The 13,472-nt window shown below is 37.3% G+C and overlaps 1 protein-coding gene across 1 annotated transcript in view; it reads right to left on the bottom strand.

Annotated features, from left to right (window-relative positions):
• The window catches only part of GPD2 (glycerol-3-phosphate dehydrogenase 2), a gene marked incomplete in the record, with an annotated part of 636,690 nt that overhangs the window by 491,215 nt on the left and 132,003 nt on the right, over positions 1–13,472 (bottom strand). Inside the window, 1 exon segment of the mRNA XM_053698314.1 lies at positions 1,191–1,362. Within this exon segment, the coding sequence (XP_053554289.1) occupies positions 1,191–1,362 (172 nt within the window).

Here is a 13,472-nt window from a genome sequence, read left to right as displayed (position 1 = left end):
GGAGGTGTATTTATAGGCATTTTGAGGTTTGGGAAACTTTGCCCCCTCCTGGTAGGAATGTATATCCCATACGTCACTAGCTCATGGACTCTTGCCACTTACATGAAAGAAATTTTATATATATATATATATATATATATATATATATATATATATATATATATATATATATATATATATATATATATATGCGCCCAGAGGCAGAACATGCTTTAACTTCTGTGATGAGATTTTTTTTTTTTTTTTGTGAAAATTTTCTGCAGATATTTTTATAAATTAATAATAAACATATAAACTGGGTAGAGGCAGACAGCTGCCAGTACCTAAGATGGCCACCACTAGTAGGAGGGGGAGGGATCACTACACTGCAAAAAACTAACAAATATAATAATAAAAAAAAGCCCTAAACTGCATACTAGTAGACCTTCTGCCTGCAAATTGAAGTAGAAAGCAGCACCAAACTGTAGATATTTCAGTTACTTTTTAATCAGAGACATAAAAAAACAAAGGACATTTGGGTCAGCACCTGACTTTAATCATGTTGTATGACCTTCTGCCTGCACATAAGATGGTGGTGATCATTGTGAGGTGAGGGAGGGAAGAGAGCTGGTTTGGGAGGGATTAGTTAGGGATTAGGGAGTAGGAGGTGTCAGATGGGAGGGTAATCTCTACTCTGCATAAAAAATTAATCGTACAAGCTAAACTGATTAACACCTTCACTGCCAAGAATTTCAAGTAAGGTGCGCAGCTGCAATCAGCAGTATTCTAATTGACAAAAAGCAATGGCAAAGCCATGCATATCTGCTACTTCTGAACAAAGGGGATCCCAGAGAAGTTTTACAACCATTTGTCATATGACCGCAGTAGTTGTGTGTAAATAATTTCAGTGAGAAGTTTGCAAAAAAGTTAATTTTTTTTATATGATCGTATCTGGCAGCCAAATGGTGACATCAAATATAACAAAATGGGCCTAGATCAATACCTTGAGTTGTCACCTGTAAAAATATATATAGTTTTCATAGGTAAATCCAAAAACCAAAAGATCTATTTCTGTTTAAACAGATTGATAGAAAAAAAGTGATAAAACATCTCTGATACTTTGGGCAGGTTTTTCTCTAAAATTCCAAGTAGCAAAGAGGGTGAAATACATTTCCTTTAAAAAAGAAAATATTACATCACATAATGTTTACCTCTTGTGACAGCATCCAGGGCACAGCCGCATCCAGTAGCCCCTCCACCTATGACCAACACATCAAATTCTTTGGTGTTTTCCAACGTCAGAAGCTGAGCTTCACGAGATGGTAGCTCATTTTGAACTGCTATCCTCGCCGGCTCTGCAGCTTGCACATAAGTAATGTGTGTCTAGAAAGTAAATCAGAATTAATTAAACAATATAAAAAAGCTATGAGAAGAGGCATTGCCAGCAATCAAAAGCTGTCTATACAACACTGGTATATATTGCTGCCAGTGCTCCCTCTAAGTGCCAGAGTTTGTGAGCGTCCCAGCAGTTAAACAGTTAATAGGGTTAACCATACCTTGCTGTCTGCATTGTGTAGTGTTTGCTAACTGCAGAGTGTGGTTCCCTAATTAACTGATACACTACTGGGACGCTCACAAAAATCTGGCCTTAGGGGGAACATTGAATGCATTATATGCTGGACAGAATCTATATTTGAATTCACTGCATATCAATTTAATTCTGCTGAGGCACAAAATCCTGACTTCTGAGAAGTTAAATATCTACCACTAGACTAATCAAGCACAATGTATAAAGATACCCACATAGTTATGGATGTATATCCATAAAAATACACAGTTTAGAAAAACGTACAATCAATTTTAATTTCATCTTAACATGGATGATGTATTTTAATTATCCAAAAGTAGATTTTAATTGTATTTCAAATAGTATATACATTTAAAAAAATCATAAAACTTTAATGTCTTTAAAAACTAATTTTGTATTTAACCCCTTAACGACCAAGAACATATAGGGTACGTCCTACAAAAACTGTCACTTAATGACCAAGGACATACCCTTTACGCCCTCAGGGGTTTCAAGCGGTGGAAGTGATCGTTATCGCTTCCAGACGCTTACAGAGTATTGCAGTGATGCCTCGATATTAAAGCATCGTGCAATACCCTTTTTTTAACAACCGATGTAGAGAGAGCCCTGTGGCCCTCTCTGCATCGGCCAGCAATGGTGCTGATCATTGGTGGGTGGGAGCCATTGCAGGGAGGTGGGTGGGGGTCCCATTGCTGGAGGATATCCGGTAGAGGGGGCAGGATCGCACGTGGGGCGGGAGCGCGCACGGGACCGCTACACTATGGAACCTGTAAAGTGTAAAGGGAAGGAGGGAGGGGATAAATGTTATCCAAGGGATCTGGGAGGGGGTGGGGGATAGGTTATTGAGGAGGGCAGCTACACTACAGAAAAAAAAAATTATAAGAAAAAGCTAATTGTATAATTGTATGGCAAACTGGGTACTGTCAGAAAGCTGCCAGTATCCAAGATGGCGGCAAATAGGTAGAGGGGGGAGGGTTAGAGAGCTGTATGGGGGGGGGATCCGGTAAGTTGTGAGCTAAGGGGATCCTACACTGCAGAATATATATTTAGAAGCTTTGCAATTTTAAGAGTGCTGCATCCCTCTGCAAGATATCTCACTATTTTTGACTTTTCTGAGCCTGTCAAGTCCTTCTTTTGACCCATTTTGCCAAAGGAAAGGAAGTTGCCTAATAATTATGCACACCTGATATAGGGTGTTGATGTCATTAGACCACACCCCTTCTCATTACAGAGATGCACATCACCTAATATGCTTAATTTGTAGTAGGCTTTCGAGCCTATACAGCTTGGAGTAAGACAACATGCATAAAGAGGATGATGTGGTCAAAATACTCATTTGCCTAATAATTCTGCACTCCCTGTATATATATATATATATATATATATATATATATATATATATATATATATATATATATATATATATATATATATATATATATATATATATATATATACTTACCTGATAAATTTATTTATTTCCGGATATGGTGAGTCCACAGCGTCCTCAATTACTGTTGGGAATATTACTCCTGGCCAACAGGAGGAGGCAAAGAGCACCACAGCCAAACTGTTAAGTATCATTCCCCTTCCCACAAACCCCAGTCATTCAACCACAGGTGTAGAGGTGCCTGAGGTTCAGTTAAAAAAACGGTCTTAAAATAAAGGGCAGGGCCGTGGATTCGCCAAATCCGGAAATAAATATATTTATCAGGTAAGCATAAATTTTGTTTTCTTTCCTAAGATATGGTGAGTCCACGGCGTCCTAAATAACTGTTGGGAACCAATACCCAAGCTAGAGGACACAGAAGATCAGGGAGGGACAAGACAGGTAGACCTTAACAGAAGGCACCACCGCTTGAAGAACCTTTCTCCCAAAAGAAGCCTCAGCCAAGGCAAAAGAATGAAATTTGGAAAATTTGGATAAAGTATGCAGAGAAGACCAAGTTGCAGCCTTGCAAATTTGTTCCACAGAAGCTTCATTTTTGAAAGCCCAAGAAGAGGAGATAGCCCTAGTGGAATGAGCTGTAATCCTCTCAGGAGGCTGCTGTCCAGCAGTCTCATAAGCCAAACAAATTAAACATCTCAACCAGAGAGAAAGAGAAGTAGTAGTAGCTTTCTGACCTTTACGTTTCCCAGAGAAACAAACAAACAGGGCAGAAGTAGTGCAACAAGCGTTCCTTATGAGAAGAAGGATTAGGACATAGAAAAGGAACAACAATTTCCTGATTAATATTTATATCCAAAACAACTTCAGGAAGGAAAACAAACTTAGTACGAAGAACCACCTTATTGGCATGAAAGATAAGATAAGGCGACTCACACTGCAAAGCCGAGAGTTCCGAAATTCTCAGAGCAGAAGAAATAGCAATAAGAAACAAAAGCTTCCAAGATAACAACTTAATATCTATGGAATGCAATGGCTCAAACGGAGCCTGCTGCAAAACTTTAAGAACAAGATTAAGGCTCCAAGGAGGAGCAACTGACAAACACAGGTCTGATTCAATTTTTTAAGTTTTCCCTTTAACATAGGAAAGGCAGCTAAAGCCACCGATACCGCTGAAGATACCAGATCGGCAATCTCTGCTTTCAAATATACTCCACTAGGAGTTATAGAGGAACCGCAGGGCACTGCATGTGACGCCATTGAGGCTTGGGACGTTAAAAGAAAAGGCTGTAGTATTACCTGAACAGCATCATCCTGAGAGACATTAGGCTCAGCAATAAAAATATTTTCTTTACACTGTAAAAAGTCTTCTTAACACATGAGGTAAAAGAATTGCATAGGTGAAGCAATCTGAGCTTCTAAGCACAAAAGACAAGCATTCATCAGAGCAGGTTCTTGCTCTATATCAGACATAATCCCAGCAAACTGACTTTCCATTGCTTAATAAAAAACACCACATTTTTGCTAGGACAAACTCCTTACTAACTTAGGTATATCCCCAAAGTAAAAAAAAACTGAACAATTTGACCGAGCGACTATGCACTCAAAAGACACAAACCTCAGGATACCCCACACCTCAGTCTTAGCTGAGGCACCTACCTGCCACCAAAAAAACGGAATTAGACTCCGGAGAAGATTGTGATTCCTAGCAGCCGACACCGCTCCGAATCTGAAGCCGAAGAATCGACACATGATCGGCCTAAAAACTACTGCGCCACAGAGAGCCGTGAAAACAAAACGAGTATCCACTTCCTGGTTACGCTGACTACAGCGTACAGTATAAGAAAGAAAATGTGCAAACTACATCGTAAGCTTCTTGCTCCAGCAATCTATGTCCTGGATGTCACAGGACCACAAAGCTTCCTTCAATAAAAAGTTAACACTATAATACTCTTAGGCAGAAATTTTTTAAGAGCCTAATAAATGATTTAACCCTTTGATCCCCTGAAAGGATAATACAGTCTCAGTCACATTGCCACAGTGCCTGCTCCATGCCCAATCTAATCCTTACTTAAGGATTACCTTGTCCCTTAATTGAAAGATATGCAGTGAAAATTTGTAAGTGCATAGTCTCCCCACCTGGAAGAAAAAAAGCACCAGGGACGTGCACTCATAGGAGGCAGGGGAGGCAGTGCCTACCCTGCCATATGTGGCCAAAGCTTAATTAAATTTTAATTAAAACAAAAAAAAAGTACAAAAAAAAATATTTCCCCCCCATGTAATGCTATGGAGAGGCAGGTACAGGAACACTTCTCTCCATTGCAGTACATGGGTCAAAGGAAAAGCTGTGCTGCAGCGCCACCTGTGTTCTGTCAATATATTAGCAGCAAAAATTGGGACCAATAGGAGTCACCCCTCTTGATGCCTCCTAGCAAGTGAAAGATATATAGATTAATCAGAAGGAGGTTGCAGTGAGCAGGGTCATCTGACACAACTGGAAGCTGAGGTAACCTAAGAACAGATGACACCAAGCAGAAGAGTAAAGTAGTATTCTACATCTCTTGTGATTCACACATTGTGTTCAGATACAGCTCAATAGCAGGGGGGACAGTAAGTGAGCATAACCCAATACTGACAGGAAGTCAAAGGGTCAATTCAAATTTAAATCCATAATTTAAAACCCAGAGTTTGAAGTTAAGTGTACAGTGTCCACATTATTTAAATTAAAGTTTTTGACATTGAACATTGCTAAGCCTCCCTTTTTCATGGTTATTTGATTTAATTAGGTACAAACTCCATATATGTTATGTCTGTTCAGTCAGAGGATGCAGTATCTATTTTTATTTTTCTCTGTGTCTCCATTTATTTAAAGACTGCTCTTAACTTGTAATTCACAAATCAATTGAAAGCTGTTGCATTGTGTTTTTAATATGTGCTGCTTTTATACAAGTTTATATTCATAAAAAGGAGATAATGAGTCATTTAAAAATATATGTAATTATTGCAGTTAAATGTTTTTAGAAATAATGCCACTGTAAAGTAACTAGTTAAACACATAGTCAAAGGGAGACATTTAAAATTATACTTTCATGATTGAGGTAGAGCATGCTATTTTAATAGACTTTTCTAGTTATTTATATTTTGAGAATTAGCATCAACTGTTACTGGCCCCATGTCAGCAAATCAAATTAGTTTTTGAAAGGATCATGAAAGTCATAATTACATTTCCATCATTCAGATAAAAATTGCACACAAAAAATAAATAAATAAACTTTCTATTTTACTTTTATTATTATGTACTCAATTCTTTTGGTATCATTTGGTGTCCTTTGTTGAAGAGCATACCTAAGTGGGATGTGCACGTGCGTTTCTTGAACACCATATTGCAGCAGCTGTGTTGGCAGTATTGATAACTTGTCCTTTGTGTAAAACTTGTTTGGTAAATTATTTCTATTTTTACAATACAGTAGTGAGTAGAGAAGAGATTGTGTATCATTCTAATTGCTTAGTAACTGGCACTGTGCCACAGAATTGTGTGAGTGTGTATGTGAGCAGAGTGTGTGTGGGTGTCAGTGAGCAGAGTATGTGTGCTTTATTCTCCAGGTAATCAATTCATTTCCGATGAGCTGGTGCTTTAGTGCAGTGTTTCTCAACAATGGTCCTCAAGTACTCCCAACAGGCCAGGTTTTCATTATAGCTGAATCAGTGCACAGGTGAAGTAATCAGCTGATCAGTAACTCAGTGGTTACTAACTTGCTCTCATCCATCACCTGATTATGTCACCTGTGCACTGGTTCAGCTATCATTTAAACCTGCCCTGTTGGGGGTACTTGCGGCCCTCTGTACATGTATTTCTCCGGCGTATCATATCTAGTGCCTCACCAGCCTCTGACCTCACTGCACATCACTGAAAAGCACTTACCTGCCAAATCTGCTGTCCGGCATGTAAACAGCTCAGTAGGTATGCAAGGACACAGTTCCTCACAGAGACCTGTAGAAAAGAAGAAACAGAGTAAACCTACTCTGATCTTCTATACTAGGGCAGCACAATGTAAGGAAAACACAGTAAGGCCCACCTTACAAGTTCCTAACTGCATGAAATCCACCACTGCCCTTACTGAAGAGATTAACCTGGAATTAGGCTAGACCCAAAAACTTGCTTGTAGCGAAATCTAATTTTCATCAGACACCAAAATCTTCACCTCCTCCAATTACGAAGGCAAAGAGAATGACTGTGGTTTGTGGGAAGAGGAGTGATACTTAAAAGGATAGGAAAGTCAAAATTAAACTTGCATGATTCAGATAGAGCATGTCATTTTAAGACACTTTTAAATTCACTTCTATTTTCAAATGTGCTTCGTTCTCTTAGTATCCCTTGTTAAAAAATGAATATGCACATATCATACACTAGTGGGAGCTGCTGCTAATTGATGCCTGCACACATTTCTCTCTTGTGATTTGCTAATTATATATTTTCAGCTTCCTGTCAGTAGTACAATGCTGTCCTTTCAGCAATGGATACCAAGAGAATGAAGAAAATGTAATAGAATTAAATTGGAAAGTTGTTTAAAATTATATGTTCTATCTGAATCATAAAGGGTTTACTATCCCTTTAACAGCTTTGCTGTGGTGCTCTTTGCCTCCTCCTGCTGGCCAGGAGTGATATTCCCAACAGTAATTGAGGATGCCATGGACTCACCATATCTTAGGAAAGAAAAGCTTTTTATTTTAGTACTGGCGACTTTCTGCCAGTACTTAAAGTGAATGTAAATTTTGATGAACCAGTGCCCGGTTTTTAACAATCCTATTAAAAACAGGGGCCCCTTTTCTGTATTTTCACTGGAGCATGATCCAACCATGTAATGGGAAGAATCTGGGCATTCTGCACTAAATCTAACCCTTTTATATTGGTACATAAATAGTCTAGTCTGTAATAGGATTGATGCGGGTTTGAATAAAAAAAAGTATAATCCCTTTCCTCAGGGTGTAATACCCTCCAGATGTCATATAATGCTGCTTCTTTCAGACTGCTATTCTATCTTACTTGTTTTATAATATATATTGCAGTGGAGGAGTTTTTTTTTTGAGTTGTCCATGCCTGGATCTAGTGCGATGTTAAAGTCTCCCCCTAAAAAAATAATTCCCTCTTGGAAATCCACCATTGGATTAATTAATTTCTTGAAAAATTAAATTTTGTTTCATGTTTGGACCATAGATGTTAAAAATTGTTATAGGAATACCTTGTATAGTGCCCTTTATACCTATATATCTCCCCCCTTGTCTTTCACCTGCTCCTGTAGCTGAAATGCTAGTTTCTTATGGAGCAAAATGCAGACCCAATTCCTCTTGACTCTGTCTGAAGCCATATAGCATGTTGTATATTTATCATTAAAAAATCTAGGTTCGCTATTCCTTTTACAATGTGTCTCCAGAATCAGAACAACATCTCCTTTTAGCCTTTCCATTTCTCTCAAGACCATGGCTCTTTTCTCTGGGGTATTAAGCACTTGCATTTCTATGCTACTCATCAACACTTAGTGCCTTTAACTTTTGATTCCATAACAAGAGCAGAGATTTTTTTCTACAACAAATAACACAACATTAAAAAGTGTTTCCACAAATGGGGAGAGAAAGAGAGGAGTCAAATTGATAAAATAGTCATAATAATGGATGATTTTTTTTCTTTTTAATAATACTGTGGATATCTCAAATGTAATATTATGGGACACATAAATGTGTATTAAGAGGGGAGTTAATAAAAATAAAGCATACCCAAAACAAAATAAAGGAGCAAATACTGGAAAAAAACATTAAGAGAATCCAAGAATTGGAAGCGGTACATAAACAGAACCCATAAAATAAAATAACTTTGTACAACATGGTTAACAAATGAAAGAAAATACAAGAATACTGGTCCAATGTTAATAAAAAGAAGGCCTTATGGCTAAAAAGGAAATACTACACAGAAGGAGATAAAAATGGTAGACTATTAGCAAGAGCTATAAAGAAAAAAGAATTGAGCAATAATATATATTGCTTAACCCTTTGGCTGCTAAGCCATTTCCCACCTGGGTGCTAATATTTTTTTTTTTTTTTTTTTTTTTTTTTGAAAACTTTTTTTTTAAACTTTTTTTAAAAAAATTTACAGACCCCCAATACTTACACTGTTGGAAAGGTTAGGTGATTACCTTTCCAATAATGTGTCTTGGGGGTCTGTAGCTGCTTAGATGCCCAAGATACAGGCTTCTAAGCAGCATGCCCCCTCCTCCTATACTTAACATTGTTAAGTATAAATAAAGTTGCGCGGTGACGTCATCACGTAATTGCGCGTGATGTCACCACGCATCACGTGAGGCCCCAGCGATGCCTGTCACTCTACAGGCACGATCACCAGGGTTGGAGCAGTAAGGAGCCCCCAGATCTCCCTCAAGGTGGGAGAGTGCTCATGACGGCTCTGAGATGTCATTAGCACCAGAGTGAGAAACTCTGTGACGTCTCAGAGCCGTCATTAGCACTCAAAGGGTTAAAAGACGATAAGAAAAAAACTGTAAAATTAACCAAGAAATATTAAATATTACAGTTTAAAAATTACTATAAAAACTTGTATAATTTAAAAGTACAATCACCAGAAGAATCCCAAATAGATAATTACCTAAAAGATCTTAATATAAGTAAAATCTCAGATGAAGATAAGATAAAACTAGATGAACCAATACTTTTGCAGGAAATACACTCAACTATTGAAAACCTACCATTAGGGAAATCACCGGGCCCAGATGGGTTTACGGCAAAATAGTATAACGTTTTCTCAGGAAAGATTGCCCCATATTTACTTACCTTGTTTGAGCACATATATAAAGGAGGCAAGTTCTCAAAAGAGATGCAAGAAGCAAGAATTATAGTATTACCGAAAGTAATATTATAGACCTATTTCAATTCTAAATATAGATTTAACAATATATGTCAAAATTATTGCTAATCGGTTGGGGACAATCCTGGGAAATATTATCCACCTAGACCAGGTGGGATTTGTACAAAATAGAGAAGCTAGGGATAACACAGTGAAAAATATTAACTTACTAGAATTCGCTCAATCAGAAAATATTCCTTTTTCCTTTATCTCGGTTGAGGCAGAAAAAGCTTTCGGGTTAGCTGGTCTTTCATGGTGAAAATACTTAACAGCTATAATTTTGGACATAACTTGATAAAGAGAATAATGGCCCTGTACACATCCCCTCAGCAACCCTGTACACATCCCCTCAGCAAAAATAAAGATAAATGGCAGCATCTCTAGTGCTTTAATATTTTTAACGGCACAAGACAAGGGTGCCCACTTTCGCCAACATTATTCGTCTTATGTATTGAAATTCTGGCGATACACATTAGACAAAATAAAAAGATAAGGGGAATTAAGGTCGGTAGTAGCAAATTTGAATTGTCCTTATTTGCCGATGACATCCTTTTGACCCTGTCTAACCCAATCACCTCAATAGAAGAATTGCTGAGGGTACTTGAGGTCTATGGCTCCTTTTCTAATTTTTTTAGCAAATACAAATAAATCAGAGGCTCTAAATATAAATATAGATATAAAAAAAACATTGACTTATATAACCAAAACAAACTTCCCCTTTAAAGAAGTAGAAGCTCTGAAGTATCTAGGGGTCTCCCTAGCAAGATCTATTAATGAAATGTTTCAATTAAATTATGGGAACTTTAAAAAAAACAGTTACTAATTTATTATTATTGTGGTTTAAAAAAAATAATTCATGGCTAGGAAGAATAAATGTGATAAAGATGAAAATCCTCCCTAGATATCTGTATTTACTTAAAATGCTCCCCATCCCTCTACCAAATACGTATGTAGAAGAACTACAAAAGGGAATTAATAACTACATCTAGGCCTACCCAATCTATTGAAATATAGACATGCCACGATGATCCAAAGGATATTAGATTGTCACCTTAAAGAAGAGGTCAAAAGCTGGGTTCAGTTGGAAAGCAAAATTATACAAAAAAAAATTCATAGGGAATCAGTGCTAAGTAAAAAAAGAGAGATTTATAAAAATCGCACATTTTAGTATACTAAAAAACTTTCCAAAACTTGGGATCAAATGCTGAAAAAGAAATTAAATGTATCCACTATACCATCTCCCTGATCTATGTAGTGGAAAATAAAAAAAAATTAAAAGGCCAATTCAAAGGGGATAAAACCACTAATAAATACAGAGTAATAGAAGTCATGGAAGGGGAAAAGTTATGTTCTCAAGAGGAACTGCAGGCAAGAGAAATGATAGGATTAACAGGATGGTTCACTTATACACAATTACATCATTTTATATACACAAATGTAGATAAAGATAAAATAATTAGGAAGCTAACAAAATTTGGAAACATATGTATGGCCAAAACCAACTTAAAACATTTACTATCTAAATCATATGCAATTTTGCAGACTGGGGTAGAAAAACTCTCCAGATGCACACAGAATTGGCAAGAGGAATTAGAGGTAAGGATAGATACAAGAACCTGGCAGAATATTTTTCAAAGGACAGCAAAATCATCAGTGTCAGCAAGAGTAGTAGAACAGAATCTAAACATTCTGACAAGGTGGTATCTTACCCCCACTAGAATAAAAAAAACATAATTTATGTAAGAACTTACCTGATAAATTCATTTCTTTCATATTAGCAAGAGTCCATGAGCTAGTGACGTATGGGATATACATTCCTACCAGGAGGGGCAAAGTTTTCCAAACCTCAAAATGCCTATAAATACACCCCTCACCACACCCACAAATCAGTTTAACGCATAGCCAAGAAGTGGGGTGATAAGACAAAAGTGCGAAAGCATAAAAAATAAGGAATTGGAATAATTGTGCTTTATACAAAAAAATCATAACCACCACAAAAAAGGGTGGGCCTCATGGACTCTTGCTAATATGAAAGAAATGAATTTATCAGGTAAGTTCTTACATAAATTATGTTTTCTTTCATGTAATTAGCAAGAGTCCATGAGCTAGTGACGTATGGGATAATGAATACCCAAGATGTGGATCTTCCACGCAAGAGTCACTAGAGAGGGAGGGATAAAATAAAGACAGCCAATTCCGCTGAAAATAATCCACACCCAAAATAAAGTTTAAATCTTATAATGAAAAAAACTGAAAATATAAGCAGAAGAATCAAACTGAAACAGCTGCCTGAAGTACTTTTCTACCAAAAACTGCTTCAGAAGAAGAAACACATCAAAAATGGTAGAATTTAGTAAAAGTATGCAAAGAAGACCAAGTGGCTGCTTTGCAAATCTGATCAACCGAAGCTTCATTCCTAAACGCCCAGGAAGTAGAAACTGACCTAGAAGAATGAGCTGTAATCCTTTGAGGCGGAGTTTTACCCGACTCGACATAAGCATGATGAATCAAAGACTTTAACCAAGACGCCAAAGAAATGGCAGAGGCCTTCTGACCTTTCCTAGAACCGGAAAAGATAACAAATAGACTAGAAGTCTTTCGGAAATTTTTAGTAGCTTCAACATAATATTTCAAAGCTCTAACTACATCCAAAGAATGCAACGATCTTTCCTTAAAATTCTTAGGATTAGGACACAATGAAGGAACCACAATTTCTCTACTAATGTTGTTAGAATTCACAACCTTAGGTAAAAATTTAAAAGAAGTTCGCAACACCACCTTATCCTGATGAAAAATCAGAAAAGGAGACTCATAAGAAAGAGCAGATAAATAAGAAACTCTTCTAGCAGAAGAGATAGCCAAAAGAAACAAAACTTTCCAAGAAAGTAATTTAATGTCCAGCAAATGCATAGGTTCAAACGGAGGAGCTTGAAGAGCCCCCAGAACCAAATTCAAACTCCAAGGAGGAGAAATTGACTTAATAACAGGTTTTATACGAACCAAAGCTTGTACAAAACAATGAATATCAGGAAGACTAGCAATATTTCTGTGAAAAAGAACAGAAAGAGCAGAGATTTGTCCTTTCAAGGAACTTGCAGACAAACCTTTATCCAAACCATCCTGAAGAAACTGAAAAATTCTAGGAATTCTAAAAGAATGCCAAGAAAAAAAGATGAGAAAAACACCAAGAAATGTAAATCTTCCAGACTCGATAATATATCTTCCTAGATACAGATTTACGAGCCTGTAACATAGTATTAATCAGAGAGTCAGAGAAACCTCTATGACTGAGAATCAAGCGTTCAATCTCCATATCTTCAAATTTAAGGATTTGAGATCCTGATGGAAAAAAGGACCTTGCGATAGAAGGTCTGGTCTTAACGGAAGAGTCCACGGTTGGCAAGTGGCCATCCGGACAAGATCCGCATACCAAAACCTGTGAGGCCATGCTGGAGCCACCAGCAGAACAAACGAGCACTCCTTTAGAATCTTGGAATTACTCTTGGAAGAAGAACTAGAGGCGGAAAGATATAAGCAGGATGATACTTCCAAGGAAGTGACAATGCATCCACTGCCTCCGCCTGAGGATCCCTGGATCTGGACAGATA

This window comes from Bombina bombina, chromosome 1 (assembly GCF_027579735.1).
Source record: "Bombina bombina isolate aBomBom1 chromosome 1, aBomBom1.pri, whole genome shotgun sequence".
Lineage (NCBI taxonomy): Eukaryota > Metazoa > Chordata > Amphibia > Anura > Bombinatoridae > Bombina > Bombina bombina.
The sequence above is the reverse complement of the archived record's forward strand: the minus strand, read 5'-3'. Positions and strand labels throughout refer to the sequence as shown.